The sequence below is a fragment of the Parambassis ranga genome, chromosome 6, assembly GCF_900634625.1.
Source record: "Parambassis ranga chromosome 6, fParRan2.1, whole genome shotgun sequence".
NCBI lineage: Eukaryota > Metazoa > Chordata > Actinopteri > Ambassidae > Parambassis > Parambassis ranga.
Genome location: NC_041027.1, coordinates 14,241,655 through 14,259,912, shown reverse-complemented (window position 1 = coordinate 14,259,912; position 18,258 = coordinate 14,241,655). Strand labels below are relative to the sequence as shown.

The 18,258-nt window shown below is 46.6% G+C and overlaps 2 protein-coding genes across 4 annotated transcripts; one reads left to right on the top strand and one right to left on the bottom strand.

Moving 5' to 3' along the window:
* The first annotated feature begins 596 nt into the window (after nucleotides 1–596).
* Nucleotides 597–6,830, top strand: naglu (N-acetylglucosaminidase, alpha). Its single transcript, XM_028408801.1, has 6 exons — nucleotides 597–1,009; nucleotides 4,072–4,219; nucleotides 4,394–4,540; nucleotides 4,616–4,701; nucleotides 4,781–5,037; nucleotides 5,122–6,830. Exons 1-6 carry the CDS (start codon nucleotides 597–599, stop codon nucleotides 6,324–6,326), a joined length of 2,256 nt encoding a protein of 751 aa, XP_028264602.1. The 3' UTR covers nucleotides 6,327–6,830.
* A 380-nt stretch (nucleotides 6,831–7,210) lies between these two features.
* On the bottom strand, nucleotides 7,211–17,894 carry ipmkb (inositol polyphosphate multikinase b). Of its 3 annotated transcripts, XM_028407882.1 has the most exons (7): nucleotides 16,941–17,894; nucleotides 16,584–16,812; nucleotides 12,714–12,799; nucleotides 12,220–12,316; nucleotides 11,894–12,066; nucleotides 10,794–10,875; nucleotides 7,211–10,707 (listed from the first exon to the last, which is right to left on the bottom strand). In XM_028407882.1, exons 2-7 carry the CDS (start codon nucleotides 16,801–16,803, stop codon nucleotides 9,965–9,967), a joined length of 1,401 nt encoding a protein of 466 aa, XP_028263683.1. In that variant the 5' UTR covers nucleotides 16,804–16,812; nucleotides 16,941–17,894; the 3' UTR covers nucleotides 7,211–9,964. The 3 variants fall into 3 exon arrangements, with proteins under 3 accessions (XP_028263683.1, XP_028263682.1, XP_028263684.1); XM_028407881.1 differs by having other exon boundaries at nucleotides 16,584–17,894; XM_028407883.1 differs by lacking the exons at nucleotides 12,714–12,799; nucleotides 16,584–16,812; nucleotides 16,941–17,894 and adding an exon at nucleotides 12,387–12,707 and having other exon boundaries at nucleotides 12,220–12,356.
* Nucleotides 17,895–18,258: the final 364 nt, after the last annotated feature.

The following is an 18,258-nucleotide window of genomic DNA, read 5'->3' as shown; positions in this document are numbered from 1 at the left end:
ACACGTATACTGGATGCTGTGTAAAACGTGTGTGACTGGTTTGTCTGTCATTCTGTGGCAAAAAGTCATGAGACACAAAAGGCACGAAAACACATTGAAATCATGTTTAAACAGTGCATCACTTTATATATATATATTATATGTATATATTTAATTTAATTTAATTTAATTTAATTTAATTTAATTTAATTTAATTTAATTTAATTTAATTTAATTTAATTTAATTTAATTTAGTTTAATTTAGACATTACGGTATTTTTACTCATGTTATATGACTGAAGGTTACAATAAAGTGTAAATAAGTGTAAAGCGGTAATAAACTGTATCTGTGCAGCAGACTCTACCTTGACTTTTGTCACATGACCAGAGGCATCTATTTCCGTCATGTGACTGGCTGAAAACATTCCAAACAGCTCTGCAGGAAGCGCGCCCTCTGATTGGCTGCCAGGCATAAAGTAGGCAGCAGCTCGCTCTCTGATTGGCCCGCAGTCTTTCAGTAAAACATCACTTCCGGGTTTCCTGCAAATTGAGAAATAAAGTTGTTTTTAAACCTGTGCCACGGTGGGAAACTGGCCTCGCTGGACTGTAACGTGAAGATGTACCCCAGAAGCGGCCCCTGCCTCCTCCTGGTCCTCCTGGTCTGTGTCTTTGTGGACGCGCACACCAAGTTTCCGACTCTAAATCACATCAGACCGAAAAGCAGCGACAAGACGCAGGGGAGAGCGGTGAGCGAGCTGCTGCGGCGGCTGCTCGGGAACAGATCGTCCGAGTTCATCGCGTCGGTCAACCGGAGCCTCTCCAACGACAGCCTGGACGTGTGTGAGCTCCGCTCCACCAGGAACGGTAAGATCGTGGCCACGGGCAGCTCCGGCGTGGCCGTGGCGTCCGGGATTTACAACTACCTGAAGTACTTCTGTAACTGTCACATCTCCTGGTCCGGGAACCAGCTGGATCTGCCGAGTCCTCTGCCAAAGCTTACCGGCGTCCTGCGCATCAACACCCCGCACAGGTCAGTGGGCCCGGCCCGTCAACACCCTGAAGGGTCCCAAACAAAACGTTTGTTTAAACATTTACAGCAGCTCAGCAAAGTTCAGGCTTATCCCTGACTTCCTGTTAGAGACAGGAAGTTCTTTATCTCCACCACATATTGTTTTTATTAGAAGTCTACATTACCCATTTTGGGGCCCCTGGGAGCCAGACGTGGCCCCTCAGTCATCACGACAGTAAAACCTCCATTGACGTGTTATTCTTGTGTTACTGTCCTGAGCCCTGATCAGCCGAGTCTCCTGGATCCACCCTTAGACCACTTGAACCCAGGAACACACAGCAGGAGCTCCGTTCTCTGGTCCACAGATAATCAGTGTGATTCGCTCCACCTGTCCGTGGCAGCAGGTCTGAATACACAGCTTAAAAAAAAGACTTTTATTGTGAAAGTTTCCATATTTAAATGCTCAGCAGTATTTGTGCCTGTTTTGTCATTTTAACTGTTGAATATATGTTTTAATAATTTTTGTGTTGTACCCGCCTGGACAGTAGTTAATACTAGGGATGTCCCGATCCGATCACATGATCGGAAATCGGGCCCGATTACGTGATTTCAGACTCGATCGGAATCGGACATTACCTCCCGATCAGGACTCGGATATTTTTTTAGGGCTGTCAAAGTTAACGCCTTCTGTGCAGGGGTATGACAGCTGCTTTTGGTGCGACAGGTCCTGGTTCGAGACCTCGATGTGCTGCGTGTGTGAAATCTCCCAGTGTGGCGGCACACGCACACACAGGCCTGTCGCGATAAACAATAAATCAATTAATTGCACGATAACTTTAAATGGGCTCTAAGTTTTTCGGCCGCGATAAATTACATTTGCACGCTCGTTTGTTTCTCTCTCCCTCTCGCTGTCAAAGAGGCTGGATGACAAAAGGCGTCACTCGGTGCGTCGTAGCGTATAAAGTGTGCAAAGTCCGGCCGTCAGATTTAATATGTCCCGCGGCTTCTGTCTTAAAATGTGTCAAATCAACAGGTAGTTCTTATTTTTTTAACTCATTGTGTGACGTTTACGGGATGTTCTGAGCAGACCACGGTCAGCTCGCTGTCTGCGTCGCCACGGTGCGTCACAGCGCTGCAGGGCTTGGACGTTACAGCAACACAGAGAGCTGTGAAGCTGCACAACACCGTTTCAACACTTCCACACAATTCACCACGACACTAAACATGAATACAACGTGCCATCAGAGAGAGTCCGCGTTGTACGAGTGAAGTTCTCTGCCTTTTTACTGGCGGCACTCGCGGCAGCGCCACCTAGTCTAGTCCTCTTGCCCAGTCCTCTGGTGCCATCTCTGCTATTTTATGTGTTTCTGTCTACATGGTGGCGTTTTTAAAATTCGCTGATGCGCATACACACACGCAAACGCGTGCGCACACAAACACATGTGCGCACAGGTGAGCCCACTCCCAGCAGCAGGTAGAGCGCGTGTTGTTCGGCTCTCTGTTGCTCATGAGTTGGTTTGACTTAACTCCATTGACTCTGCTCAGATAAGCCATGGTAATAGGCCTACCACTACTCATAATAATAATATTAATATCATTAATAATAACAATAATAATAATAGTGTTGATGATTGGGGGCCTTTCCAGTGTTAAATGTTCTTTAGAAATCGTGACAGGCCTACACACACACACACACACACACACACACACACACACACACACACACACACAGGTTTTGCCGCAATGAGTGCCTTTATAGAAAGTATCGGATCGGGACTCGGTATCGGCAGATACTCAAAATCAAATGACTCAGACTCGGACTCGAGGGCAAAAAAACTTGATCGGGACCTAAATACTGTATGATGTATAATAATGTTTGACCAGAGGTTTAACAGCTGTTGTCACATGAGCTTCATGCGGTTCCAGATAACAGCGTGTGGCTGCTGCACTTTTGTGTTTACAGTTAATTAACAGGCTGACCTCAGCAAAACGGCGTCTTTGGAAATGTGTTGATGTTTGCCAACTCCTCCCCACACACACACACACACACACACACACACACACACACACACACACACACACACACACACACACACTCTCTCTCTCTCTCTCTCTCTCTCTCTCATATTCAACCTATTAGAACCGACGTAAAACTCCAGAACATGTTCTGTCATGACAGTATTTGGGTTGGGTGGAGGAGGAGGGGGGTGGTGCTACACTAACCCAGCATGACAGATGGAGCGTTGTCACACATTATTTTTCATTGTTTGCTGCGAGCACTATGTGGCCCTTTAAACCAGCCTTTCAATTATCTGTGGTGCATTAGAGCCGCATCGGCTCACTGCAGTTATGTCATGGCGTGCATGGCACACAGGTTTTCCCATGACTATAACATATAGCTTAGGAGGAGGTGGGCTGTCTGAAGGGGGTCACCCAGCAGCAGCATCAGCAGGACCGGATCAATATTGTTTAGTTTTCTAACATTAAGCAGTTGAATCTCATTGAATCGCTGCTTGTGATCAATACAGAGCATCCACATAGAAATCCGCCCTGGACCCAGGGGGAGGACCCGAACATCCTCCTTGTGGTGCACCACATTCCCACTGTTTGCATGTGTGAACATACGTCTTTGTGTATGATGTTTCCCACACACACAGACACACACACGCCGTAAAAATAAAACTGTGATGGGTGCATGGTTCAGGGGGTTAACAGGGGGTTAATGTTCTTACAGCAAACTGCTGATTCTGTCACTGCTCCGTTCCTCACCTGACTCGTTTTTTACTGTAAAGTCAGGAGACTTTATACGACAGTTCCTGCACCTATGAACCTCATAACAGACCTTTTATCTGAGCTCCCGTCTGTTTTACTGAGGGTGAACTGAAACAAATGTCACCAGTGTGACTTCACTAATTACATTTTAAAGGAATCAGTGGACCGATCCAGTCCAGGTGTCGGAGCTTTCACCCTGACGGTGCTGCTCTGTGTTCTGACACCTTTCTGTCGGACTTTATTAAGACTTATTAAGTCACTGTAATTCCAAACTGAATAAATGACCAACACGTTTCTGTGTTTGTGTGCAGATTCCGGTACTACCAGAACGTCTGCACCTTCAGTTATTCCGCCGTTTGGTGGGACTGGTCAAGATGGGAGAGAGAGATTGACTGGATGGCTCTCAACGGGATCAACCTGCCGCTGGCTTTCACCGGCCAGGAGGCCCTGTGGCAGGAGGTAGGAGCCGGCCTCCTCATGCTTTAAGTTGTAAGAGGAAACAGAGCTGAAGGGGAAGGGGGACAGGTGGGAGGATGTGTAGTACTTAAAAGCAGGAAGAGGAACTGTTTATGTGACCTTTGAAACCTTTGAGTCCATTAGTAGAATGCTCACATGGAGCTTGTGTTTCTCTAGGTGTACCGCGCTCTTGGCTTGAACCAGTCAGAGATCGAGGAGTTCTTCTCCGGCCCGGCGTTTCTCGCCTGGAACCGGATGGCAAACATGTTCAAGTTTGGGGGTCCTCTGCCTCAGTCCTGGCACGTTAACCAGCTTTTCCTCCAGGTACTGTAACCGCAACGTGTTAGCATGACCCGTAGATCCAGACTGTTCACTGATGGTCTTCCTCACCTCCTGCAGTTTAAAATCTTGGAGCGAATGAGATCCTTCGGCATGAGCCCCGTGCTGCCGGCCTTCTCCGGGAACATCCCCAAAGGAATCCTCAGGTGACTCCTGCCTCCTGCCACAGCTTGAGCCAGCTGGTCTGGATTACGTTGCTCCATTGAAGTGTTCCTTGTGTTTCAGGCTGTATCCAGACGCCAACGTGACCAGACTGGGTCCTTGGGCTCAGTTCAACTGCAGCTATTCATGCTCCTACATGTTAGACCCCCGAGACCCCCTCTTCCTCCGTATTGGCTCCCTCTATCTGTCCCAGGTGGTGAAGCAGTTTGGAACAGATCACATTTACAACACTGACACCTTCAACGAGATGACTCCGCCTACCTCTGACACCGACTACCTGTCTGCAGTCAGCCGCTCGGTCTTTGCCTCCATGACTGCCGGTAGGTGATGACCCCCCTCTGAGCTCCCTGCTGACTTTCAGCCATGTTCTTGATCCTGACCTGATTGTTTTTTTTTCTCCTCAGTTGATCCTCAGGCCGTTTGGCTGATGCAAGGCTGGCTCTTCTTCAGCGACGCAGTGTTCTGGAAGCCGGCCCAGATCCAGGCCCTACTACACGGAGTGCCCCTCGGTCGCATGATCGTGCTGGACCTGTATGCAGAGACGGAGCCGATTTTCTCCTACACAGAGTCGTTCTATGGACAGCCCTTCATCTGGTGTATGCTGCAGAACTTTGGCGGGAACAGTGGTTTCTTTGGCACAGTTGAGAGCATCAATTCAGGGCCTTTCAAGGCCTTGAACTTCCCAAACTCCACCCTGGTAGGCATCGGCATGACGCCTGAAGGTATCGAGCAGAATCCTGTCATGTTTGAGCTGATGAGCGAACTGGCTTGGCGGAAGGAGCCGGTCAACTTGGCCAAGTGGGCGTCGCTGTATGCGGTGCGCCGCTATGGCAGCATGCAGGAGAACCTGACCGCTGCGTGGCGGCTCCTGTTTTCCGGCGTTTACAACTGCACTGTGCCGCATTACCGCAACCACAACCATAGCCCGTTGGTGCGCCGGCCTTCCTTCCGTATGAATACCGGCATTTGGTACGACCCAGTGGACCTGTGTGAAGCTTGGAGACTCTTCATGGAAGCAGCTCCTTCTCTTATGTCCAAGGAAACCTTCCGGTACGACCTTGTGGATGTGACTCGGCAGGTGCTACAGGTCATGACCACGTTCTTTTACGAGGATATCGCAGATGCTTTCCAGAACCAAAAGATGCCAGAGCTGCTGACAGCAGGCGGCGTGCTCATCTATGACCTCTTGCCCGAGCTCGATCGTCTGCTCAGCAGCGACCGCAACTTCCTGCTGGGGACATGGCTGGAGCGAGCACGATCCCAAGCCCTGGACGAGAAGGAGGCGCAGCTTTATGAAATGAACGCTAGAAACCAGCTCACTCTTTGGGGACCCAGTGGCGAGATCCTGGACTACGCCAACAAGGAATGGGGGGGACTCATGGAAGACTACTACGCACAGAGATGGGGACTGTTTGTCCAAACACTGGTGGACTGCCTGGACACTGGACGACCGTATAAGCAGGACACCTTCAACCAGGCGGTTTTCCAAGTAGAAAAGGGATTCATTTACAACGGCAGGAAGTACCCGACGAAACCTCAGGGGGACACGTACGAGATCGCCCACAGGATCTTCCTCAAGTACTACCCACAGGCCTTGAAGAGACTATAGTGAGCACTGTGAACAGACTTGTCTCAAGTCACAGCAAAAAGAATGTGATCCTCCTCCTCCTCTTCCTCCAGGTTTCCATGGCTACCCCCAAACATTTTGATGCGACTGGTTTTGCAGGAACAATTTTGCATATGTAGTGAAATCAGATTGTCACTTTACATTTGAACTGATCACACATCACACTTAATTAGACTTTGTAAAGGTTTTATGAAATAACGGGTTCGATCTTAGCAGTCAACAGTCCTGTCTTGTTGCTCCTCTATGATCTCTGATAAATACATATATTTTTATATGACAAGTGGGTACATCTAGTATCATCTACTTTCTGGACATTGTTATGTTTTAATGCCTCACGTTGTTTTTGATTAGTGACGTGTAGAGTTGACTACATCAACACTGACATTCACAAAGTTCCACTCTCTGTTGCACAATATTAGTTTCTGAATTTGTTCAAATGATATTTTTCTATTGTAAATCAATTAAAGTTGTGATTCTTAAACTCGGCTACATCATGAGACAAGTCATGTGACAGAACGATAGCGCTTTGTGCTGCTCAGATAAGACGAGTAACGTGATGAGCAGCTGCAAAGGAGAAAATTTAGGTTTTTTTTTTGAGAAATGCTTATTTTGTGTTATTTTATGTTTAAACTTTAGTCGGCATGTTTAACACACCTCAACACAGACGCTATAAAACACAGGAAAATCAGGTCGACAGTCCCAAAACTGTAATCGTAGAAATGTAGGAAGCGTGTAATGAAAAATTATTTTCATTATTTTATAAAACAGGAAAATTATAATATAAACAATAACAATTCAGAAAATTTCTTTTTTTTTTTTTTTTTTACAGTTCAGTTTTTAGAGTGAAAAACAAAATGTGAGGCACGTGAAATTGTGTAATATTTTTATTATTGAAAAATAATGAGTAGAGGGACTCTCCTTTCATACACTAATATTTTCTCTTCTGATTCAGGCTCATTATTAGACATGTTAAATCCAGTATATCAAAATTCACTCTTTAAATTCCACAGTGAGGACTGGAAGGGGGGACCAGTTTCAACACGGACCAGTTTCAAACCTTCAGGATCTTTTTTTGTTTCCATGACGGCAGCAGTCAGTCAGTAAAATGCACGGATAAACAACTAAAGGTTACACAGTTCAGCTCTTTATAACTAAGTCAGTAGAAGTTGTGAGTGTGATGATTCAGGTTGGACAGACGATAAAAGAATACAACATACTGGCAGTAATGTAGAGTACACACAACATCGTTAGTGGGGAGGAAAAAAAAAAAAACAACAACAAATGTGCAGAGCGTCCATCTGCACGGACACACAAAGACCGACAACCTGCTAATGTCTGACAGCATACAGTCATGTCCAGCGCTTCCTGGCTGTGAGAGGATTTAAATGTAAACAAATGAGTTGAGCATAGAGTATGAAGAGCAAAAAAAAAAAAGGTATCAGTGGTGAAAAGTCACGAGTCAGGTGATGGAACCGGTTTAACCACACCTGGACTGACACTCACCACCAACCAATCAGTGTGGTCCCTTCAGATGTGATGTCTGTGCTTTGTTTCTGCAGAACTATCATCTTTCACCACTCACAGATGTAAAATTGGATCCTTTTCCTGGTTTCTGTGGTCTCAGGATAATCTGTTGATGTGTTGGGGTCATAATTATGCAGAAACAAACAAACTCTCAGCCCTGTATTTACGATGCAGTGTGTCAAAATGTGACTCTTCACACTCCGTCTCTAAAAAGGACTCAAATGCACCAGAGTCAGCTTCCAGTATCAATAAAAGTGCGTCCAGGTCCAGTAATGTAATGGTTAAACTGGTAAAGCTGCCCGTCTGGTCACATGACCCGTCTCTGTGACTCTTTCACGCTACAGTTGCATCACTCGATTAATAATTAATCATCAACAATGCCCCGTATCAAATGCATGATATGGTTTTTGTTAAGATAGGCATGCCGGAGCTGCTGGAATGATCCATAATCAATAATCATAAAACACGCAAAAAAATAAGGCAGTGATCAGAAATAATAATAATAATAATAAAATGTCTTCTCTCTAGGCTCCTAAACGTTTCAAACAAATCATCAAGTTTATCAAAAAGTAGCATCGTTGGAGAAAATATTATATTCTAATAGTCTCTTTTGGTTCAGATTAAAATTAAAGTTAATTTACAAAAGTTCCGAATATTCATATATTACAAGCTACAGGAAGTGAAGCGGCTCGCGGTTAAAATCCGGCGGGGGGGGGGGGGGGGGGGGGGGGGGATTAAAGCAGGAAACACATCCGGACCTGCTTCAGTCCGTCCTGAACAGAAAACTCATCACAGCAGTGAACGGAAAGGGACGTTCGACGTTAAATCGATCTAATCACAGGCTCCCCCTGCTGCTTCCTCACCCCTCCTCACCCCTCCTCACCCCTGTGATAACGTTTTCTGTCAAACTAAACTCTGCAGGAAAGTGTAAAGATCTGATAACACCTCCGACGCATGATAATAAACCTGGTACGTCCAAAAAAAAATACAAAATAAACCGAAACATCGAGCGGTTATAAGCAGCTGTTGTGAGATGTGCTGACATTTCCACCCAAAAATACACACACACACACACACAAAAAAACACGAACACAACATAAAACCATTCAGTTGCTGTCTTTCTCTCATTAGCATTCTGTCGTTAAAGCAGCACGTTTCACAGATCCGTTTACTACAATCTTAAAACCATCAGCGTCTCCTCACACAGTACTACATGTCCCTTCTGTCGCACACACAACAATCATCCAAGAAAACAAAGGTTTCTCCAGAATCTGGGAGGAGGAACGGTTAGAAACGGATGTGTGGGAACAGCAGTCCAAAATAGAAAGAGGGATGAACACAGCAAAGGCTTCAGTAAGGAGAGGCGATTTGGCAGCTACACCAGGATTAAAACAGTAAAAGACAAAACACGGATGAGATCAGATGTAAAAACAAACGTTCAGACAACATGAGGATCATCTTGCTGAGAATAATAGATCGTAGATACAGTCAATACCTGAGATTGATACCTGCAGACAGTGGTTTAAACACAGAATGATGACCCGACTCCGACCCGACCTACTTCAAGCTGCCGCCATCAACTCCGACTGGGATTAAAGTGTAGTTTAGGTAGTTTATAAAGCAGACCGCACAGTCTGAACGTAAACCTCAAAAAAAAAAAAAAAAAAAAAAAAAATAAAAAATCTGTTTAACGTGCGACCCTTCACGCATCCCGAATTTCCATAAAGACAGAGCACGTTTGAACAATGGCTTCCGCTGTTTTGGAGCGGGCAGCTTCCTGTGGTACAGACCGAGTTTTAAGGAGAGTGTGATGCTCTGTCTCTGTAGTATAAAAATACTTGGCCTCTGGGTGGTCATGTGACCCCGCGGAGCATCAGCTGAGGAGGTCGTTTCAGGTCGTAATGCCTTCATGGATCGATTAGTGCATGTGATACCGCTCACAGCCGCCAGACTCTGCTGCCTCCACACACACACACACACACAGAGAGAAACAAACACGGCTGACAGACCATCACACAGGTGAGATGATGATGATGATGATGATGGTGGTGGTGGTGGTGGTGGTGGTGGGTCAGGAGGTAAAGACGGGGCGGGCTCTACGCGGCGTCACACAGGATCTGCTCCAGCACCGTCAGCAGGTGTTTCAGGCCGTAGATGTAGCCGTGATCGTGGCTCTCGCTCGGGAAAACGTGGGCAAAGTCGATCATCCTGACCTCCACCTCCTGGTCTCCAGCGCCCCCCTCTATTGCATCACCTCCTTGTTCCTTTCCCTCCGGCTCCTTCTCGTCCTCCTCCTCCTCCTCCGCGGCCTCGTTCTTCCCTTCCAGTTGTGATTTGTTTCCATTTCCATTAGGCGGTTGTTTCAGTTCACCTGTTCTCTTCCACGCCGAGTTGTCTTCCTGACACAGCGGCGAGCTAGCGGTCGTCTCCGCGGTACCGCCATCACTGTTGTTGCCATGGAGCTGACCCTTCGCGCAGCCACCTTTCCTGTGATTGGTGTAAATGGTGCTCAGGCTGTAGTCCCAAGGCACTGCCACCTGAATGTTGTTGTTGTTGTACTCGGCCACTTCCTCTTCCTGCCCCGCCTCTTCCTGACCGGCCTCCTCGTCCCGACCGCTGTCAGTTTTTATCGTAGCCGGCGTGATCAACGTAGACAGGGAGGCGGAGGAGGAGGAGGAGCAGGAGGAAAGGCCCTCGTAGACGAAGAGGAGGGAGCTGGCATAGAAGGCCAGCTGGTGCTGGGACTCGAACCAGTGGAGGATCCGCTGAACTTTACGGATGCTGCCGGACACAGCATCCTTCCTCAGACCCACTCCGTTATGGAAGAATTTAGCCAAACCTGGAGGGGAGAAGAGTCTGAATGAGTTATTTGTATATTTCACTGACAGCTTTCACTAAATAGACACACACACAGACAACACGTACCATCCTTAATAGTGTCCTTAACCAGACGCCTTCCATAGTGCTGGTCGTAGGAGTCAAAAGTGTCACTGCACAACTTATACACCTGAAAAACAAGACAATACATCATGTTAAGTGACATCACTGCTCCTAATAATCCTTCATGATGAATAAAAAAACTCCATCCAGAGGGACAGTCATCCTGCTGCTTCTCTGGCTCCACCTAGTGGTTCAGAACTCACACACGTCTCCATACCCACCTTCATGACATGTTCACACATCTGCTGCTGTACAAAATTACAGCAGCAGCAACACTCCTCTGCTCGTCCTCACTCACTCCCTCATCAGGAAAATCAGAATTAGTCTCATTCCTATCTAAACAAATACTTCAACACCTCAACACGCTCAAACCCTCAGAGATCCTTCATTCACCAGAGTCTAAACACAACAACACCAATGATTTTACACCAACACGGATGAGAAGATGCGTTCCATCATGACTGCTCCTATCCACTAGGGGGCGTCACTTTGTCACTGATGAAATCTTCCATTTTTACATTAACCCCTGCCTGTCTCCGTAGAGATAGCACAAGCAAACAGCAGATCCCTCAGCTAAAGTCCACAAGCAGACATATCATTTATGAGCAGTTTGCACAGGGTGGGGACACGCAGCCATAAAGCCGCCTCTCTAGCAGCGTCGCCCCGTCGTCGCCGTCAATCAATAAAGGCTGTATTAATGGCGCAACAACGGCGTGCATCAGGGGTGGGGGGCAACCGCCTCCGGCATCAACCTGGCACGTCCACATAGCGAATACAGCAACGAGCTGACATTTTAACTGACACAGACAGACGGTTAATTGTAGGTGTCTTCTGTTTGTCTTGCAGGAAAACACAAACCAGGACACGTTGTGATAGTCGCACAGATAGAAGGTCGCAATGGAAACTGATCACAGTGATAAAGGTTTCGCTATTTCACTGGCTTCCTTTACACAGATAAGCCTTTTCCTGTCATCTGTTTGTTTTGCCCCGTGAGTGTGACGTGCAGACATGAATCTGATTAAGACAGCGTTGGGCGCCCAACATGACATTTAACTTTTTAAGTGAGAAATTTCAGCCCGACTCACCCTCATGCCGAGGACCAGGAAGCCTATCTCCTCCATCAGAGGGTACTTTCTGATCTGCTGTTCCCGTTTCTCCTGCGAAGCGAACGGATCGTAGCTCCGCTGGCCCAGCTTCACGTCCATGATGCAGGGTTTGACGAAGGGCCGGGTCACATCCTCCAGCTTCAGGTACAGGTCTGCTCAGAACACACACGCACACTTATAATCTCAGTTTATAGGGCGGCAAAATCCCAAAACTTCCTCCTCTCTTCCTGTTCGTCCAGCGTCCATATTTAGGCCTAATACTGGACACTTGTGGCTAAATATGCGTTGTGCGGTCTTGGCCTTACCATTGGGGCTGTCCGGAGACGACCAGGTACCATAATATTTGGGCAGATGGTTCCGAAGGTCTAGAAGACAGGGATCATCGCTGTCCTCTGCATACACCTGGGACACACACACACACACACACACACACCACATCATACTAGAGGTCTATTTCCCTCCATCAATCTACATGGCGACACAATGATCGCTGGTCAACGACAGAAAGAATCATATTTCCTGTTATCAGTACAAAAAACAACAGCTGACTGTTATTGTATACGGACGTATTGTTGTTGGGATTAGGTGTGATTGGTTTAGTCGAGGGACCGGCGGACATGACGCCCTGACTCATCCCTGTTTGTATGCAGAGGTTAAACAGCAGCCTTAAGCTCTAAAGCAAACACGGAAGCAGCAGGTCGCTCGCTCTCCTTGTGACTGCATACACCCAAAAGGAATGTCAACTTTACTCATAAATCTCCACCCATGCTCCCGCTGTGCACATTAATGTAATCATTACCATGCTGTAAAACTGCATCTCTCTCGGACCTCTGGGTGGAGGCTGAAGCTGCTTGAGGACCGTTCCATCCGGGTGCTGCAAAATACCTGCAGAACACAACACAAAGATGGCACCGGAAATCAGAGAGAGAGGGAGAGAGAGAGAGAGCACAGCGGGCAGAAGAAGAAGAAGAAGAAGAAGAACACTGCAGGCCAGTAAGATGCAGCGAGGAAAAGGATGAGTCTGTTATTACATCATCACATGATTACAGGCTGGCTGAATGAACCTGCAGTGGAGAGGATTAGTCTGCTCTTTGGCTGATCTCTAGACTCTTCTAAGAACACACAGATGTATGCACAAACGCAGACTCGCACAACAACAACGCACAACAACACCTCCTGTAATAAATAATAAGCAGCACACCAGCCAATGGGACGGTGCTGATGTGAGCCTGAGGGGGGGGGACAATCTGCTCGTCAGACCAAGCAGTGGGCTGCGTTTCCCTCTTAGCTAAATACAGCTAGTAAGAGTTAATATATATTTATTGTAACTACACACGAGGAAAACGCACAGATTATGTGTTAAATATGAGTCATGAAGGCGCCATAAATTGCTCTGTATTGATTTAAAGATGAACAGAATGTATGTTCTGTGTGTCTCTTCAGCAAACACGTGTCACATGGATGGACGTTTGTGTGTCCTGAAGCCGCACACCCTTAACAAACACGCCTATAGATGATGTTTACATGTTTCTCCTGGATTTCCTACAATGACACAATATTTGCTGGATGGTTTTCTTCGGGTTCAGCTTCAGATTCTTACTTTATTTACACTTCCGGTTGGGATCTGGCTGTGTTTAACATGGGTTAGAGGGTGGATTTATATTTAAATGATTGAAAATGTTGAAGCCGCCCTGTTGAGCCATGTGACCACACCCATTTACAGGACTTGCACAATATGAGATCAGCTGATATGTTCATGTTTTAGGCCTCACAACCTGTGACAGAATGAGCTGACATTATCCTCCTGCCTGTTCACGGGTTGGGTCACTGTGTGAGCGGTTCCCCTATCTGATCATTATAGTGTTATCCCAATCAATAAAAATACCATGCGGCAATGGAAACAAACTGTAATCAGACACATGCAATAAAAACAGATGATGAGTGATGCTTAAGGCAGAACGCTGTTAATATTTACCCGCCTCTAACCACCTCTGTGAGCTCCTCTAAAGGCAGCTTTAGGATCTGACCACATACAGTTTCCACCATGATAAACGTACATTTTAAAACCAGGAATATTTGCATAATGTAATCCAGAAGTGACGGGCAGGCAGAACTAAAATGATATATTTTTTTTTTATCATAAGGGTATAACAGGCTGCCACGGAGCAGCTGACAGGTGAGGAATGAAGAGGACTTTCACCTTTGCTTCCCTCTCTGCAGCTGTAATCTGCACACGTTTCCAGGTAGACTAACATATAAGTGGGAGAGTCTGTAGGTGTGCATGGCACGGCTTAATCTATAATACTGGATGTCAAGCCGCATTTCCTGTGTGATGTTATGCAATTTAACTTTATTGGTGTATCGTCTTTTACGATTAAAATTGTCTCTAGGTGCTTCACAGAAACCCAGATCCTGATCCCCTGAGCTAGCCGTGGCAGGAAGAAACTTTGAGGAGCACCCGGCTCAGTCTTATCAGTGTTACAGTTTAAAGCACAGCATGTCGTGTTACTGCTGAGACTGAATTTAGAAAGTTTCACATCGTTAAAGATGCTGAGAACATGCAAACAAGTGAACCGGACGTCCCTTGGAATGAAATGAAACCAGCAAACCAGCCACTACACTGGCAGCATGTGGTGACTTCTGAATCCAGCCTCAGTTTGTGGTGTTGGTTCTGATATTCCTAGATTGTAGCCTACAGAAAGAGCCGCTGCTGTGACGCTTACATGGGGTATTTATGGGTAATTACTCATTTCATAAGGCTGAAACATGACAGTGTGTTAGAGCGGCTGCACCCGCTCGGACAGACTACAAGAAAATGGAAATAAAGGTGCACTTGACACATTTTCCTCTTCGATGAAATAACATCAGATGACTTAAATTGTCGTGTTGTTCTTCTTGTGGTTGCTGTTGGTGACACCTTAAGTGCAGCGAGTGCCCAGAACATGAATGTGTGGCTCCTAAAACACGACTTTAGAGAGCGACATTCCCTGTCTGAATTGTCTGGTAACCTTGACCACACCGACACAAGGGCCTCTTAATTTGCACTGGCCCGAAACACAGCGCACAATGTGTGTGTGTGTGTGTGGGGGGCAAAGCAGATCGGGCCTGCCGTGGCTTTATCCCAGCTCTGTGTGAAAGGTACAGTGCTGCTGAATCAACAGCTGTGTGAAAAGGAGCGGACACGCCGCGCTGTGAATAAGTGATTGATCAGTAAACATCCACACGTTCAACAAAGACCTATGATGGAGAGGAGGCACCGGGGGCCACAGGGAAACGGGCGGAGATGATTTTCAGAGAGCAGCAGCACGACCAGACGAGCAGGATTCCAGCAATTCTCCTGTATTCCTGCTCTGCTTGTATTAGTAACAATGCTGGAACAGTTTTGCAATCGCATCATAAAGCTTCCTCATATTGGTGTGCAAATAAATAATATTAACATAAAGCCAGAATTTCATATTGACTAGCACCAAAGGATGTTGGTTATTTAAGTGTAAACGAGCATTTACAGTAATAATAATTACACACTGTAGAGCAAAGACACCGGGGCGTTAGGAGACGGAACTCATATCAAGGAGCCTCGGGTCAAACGGAGACACTCGACCGGTTTATCCTCAACGGACCGTATGTCAACACAATCCTGTTTGTGCCACAACGTGAAGATGTGTAACGTTCATCAGGGTGACTGACCGACAACCAGTAACTCATCCATCTGGGACATCTGGTAACTAACCCCAGGATCAATACGGCTGCTTCTGATAACACACAATGGAGGCTTTGACCATTTCAGGTGTGCCCCAGCGCACACATTCTCTAAGTGATAGATCAGTAAACATCCACACGCTCAACAAAGACCTATGATGGAGAGGAGGTACCGGGGGCCACAGGGAAACGGGCGGAGATGATTTTCAGAGAGCAGCAGCACGACCAGACGAGCAGGATTCCAGCACTTCTCCTGTATTCCTGCTCTGCTTGTATCAGTAACAATGCTGGATCATCACAAAGCCTCCTCATATTGGTGTGCAAATAAATAATATTAACATAAAGCCAGAATTTCATATTGACTAGCACCAAAGGATGTTGGTTATTTAAGTGTAAACGAGCATTTACAGTAATAATAATTACACACTGTACTTTCTACTCAAACTAAATGTCAAACTTCAAGCCGGGGCGTTAGGAGACGGAACTCATATCAAGGAGCCTCGGGTCAAACGGAGACACTCGGACCGGTTTATCCCGTATGTCAACACAATCCTGTTTGTGCCACAACGTGAAGATGTGTAACGTTCATCAGGGTGACTGACCGACAACCAGTAACTCATCCATCTGGGACATCTGGTAACTAACCCCAGGATCAATACGGCTGCTTCTGATAACACACAATGGAGGCTTTGACCATTTCAGGTGTGCTGTGTGAGACACAAACCCACACATTCTCCATGTTTCAAAGGTTCTGTGATGGAATTTAGGGACATTCTGGTGCCTAATTTCTCTATTATTAGACCACCTCAGACCAGATCAATGCTGAGACAGGTTACAGGGGATCCTAGACCTTTATACAGAGCCTGAAGTGTCTTGAGAATGCTCCATGAGCCATGTCCTGAGTCACACGCATCACTGATGAGCAACAACATATTCATCCTAAAACCAGCACAGGAAGTTACCCACTCACCAACTTTATCCACTCCGTACTTGTGACCTGCCACCTGGTGGGACAGCGGGACGCATCCGTTCAGGTGAGCCTGCTGCTGCTGCTGCCCCTGGTTCCTCTGGCCAGACCTGTCCTTAGCAGAGGGGGAGCCTCCAGGAAGCCGAGGGGTCAGGCTGACCCCAACAGCGGCTGAGCCGGGGGTCAGCTCCAGTCTGCCGAGTGCTAGAGAGGACTCCATCATCACTTGATGCTGGGATGTTGACATGGGAGAAATAAAATAAAAAACAAAAAACAAAGGGGGCAAATGTTTTTGTCCAAAAAAAAAAAAAAACAAATAAAAAAAAAAGGTCAGCGACGTGCCTGTATTGATTCACATACTGTTATTACGTAAGACAACTGCTGTGCACACAAATCCAACAAATTGTCTGTGGACGTGAGGCTGAGGAGCCTTCCTGGCGCTGATCCGGTCCAGACGAGAGACGAGTCCAGCGGGGCCGCTCCGGTCGCTGCTCGCTGTTTTCGACCAACGCGTTGACGGACAGCGGACACCTCGGTGACCCCCGCTGCGCCCGGAAGGTGAAGCACGGCTCCCGAAGCAGCGCTGATTCAATGATTTTCATATCTTGAACGGCAGCATAAATACATCCTGGCCACATCCCACTTCTTACCAGTGTCAACATGCAACGAATAAGAAGGTTACTTCCGGTCGCGGCTGCAAAAATAAAACAAGAAAAGTGTCGTTTGATATGAGATGTATGCTGTAACAAGCAATACCGGAATGTTGTCTTAAGGATAAAGAGTCTGCTGTCGTTTAAACTCGGTGTCAAATACAAAAATCCACCTTTGGAAGTTAAAGCTTAAAAAGAAACAGCTTTTACTTTGGAGGAGCAACCACTCTACTTCCGGTCACATCTTCGTGCAGTCCAGCTAGCTTGACTTAGCGCCACTTCCTCGCTTTAAAGAAGTAGGCTAAACACTGTTGTCTCAGTTTTTAGAGAGGTTCCAACACAGTCAGTGGGTAAAACCGGATCCAGTTAGCAAACACGGACACGGGCGGTGTGAACGTAGGCGTTAAAATGCCGCTATTCATATCGATACTGCCTCATTAGGCTGCTAAACAAGCCGATTCCCTCGCGTCACAGTTCAATACCCCACAGACATGTCACGCCTCCCGCGTTCCTGCCTCCGAGACGAAGGCGGATGGGTTGAGAACGAGCACGAACACGATGCGGCTTCGTCCTAAAATCCATGATATGAAGAGAGGTCGGTACAGGCGCCCTCAGCCGCACAAATCCAGGTCAGTGTAGGTGGCGGCGGCGGCGGCGGCGGCTACCTCCCTACGTCACGAGCAGCGCCCAAAGCCTCCCACACGTTTGCGACAGTTGGCATCACTGTCGTAAAAAAGTACACTCGTCGCTTTTTGGCAGCAAAATTTGCTATAATTTGCATTGGAAATACACTAGTCTGTCATTTACACAGACAGACAAGGTGTATTGGGATGAATACAGTGATTCTATTCTATTCTATTCTGTTCTATTCTATTTTATTCTGTTCTGTTCTATTCTGTTCTATTTTATTCTGTTCTATTCTATTTTATTCTATTCTGTTCTATTCTATTTTATTCTGTTCTATTCTATTTTATTCTGTTCTATTTTATTCTATTCTGTTCTATTCTATTTTATTCTATTCTATTCTA

Coding starts and splice junctions, on each gene's coding strand:
- ipmkb (XM_028407881.1), bottom strand. CDS start 16,827: ATGTCAACATCCCAGCATCAAGTGATGATGGAGTCCTCTCTAGCACTC. Junction 12,317..12,713: donor AGATGCAGTTTTACAGCATG/GTAATGATTACA, acceptor TGTGTGTCCCAG/GTGTATGCAGAGGACAGCGA. Junction 10,708..10,793: donor TAAGGACACTATTAAGGATG/GTACGTGTTGTC, acceptor TCTCCCCTCCAG/GTTTGGCTAAATTCTTCCAT.
- naglu (XM_028408801.1), top strand. CDS start 597: ATGTACCCCAGAAGCGGCCCCTGCCTCCTCCTGGTCCTCCTGGTCTGT. Junction 4,541..4,615: donor TTAACCAGCTTTTCCTCCAG/GTACTGTAACCG, acceptor CACCTCCTGCAG/TTTAAAATCTTGGAGCGAAT. Junction 4,702..4,780: donor ATCCCCAAAGGAATCCTCAG/GTGACTCCTGCC, acceptor CTTGTGTTTCAG/GCTGTATCCAGACGCCAACG.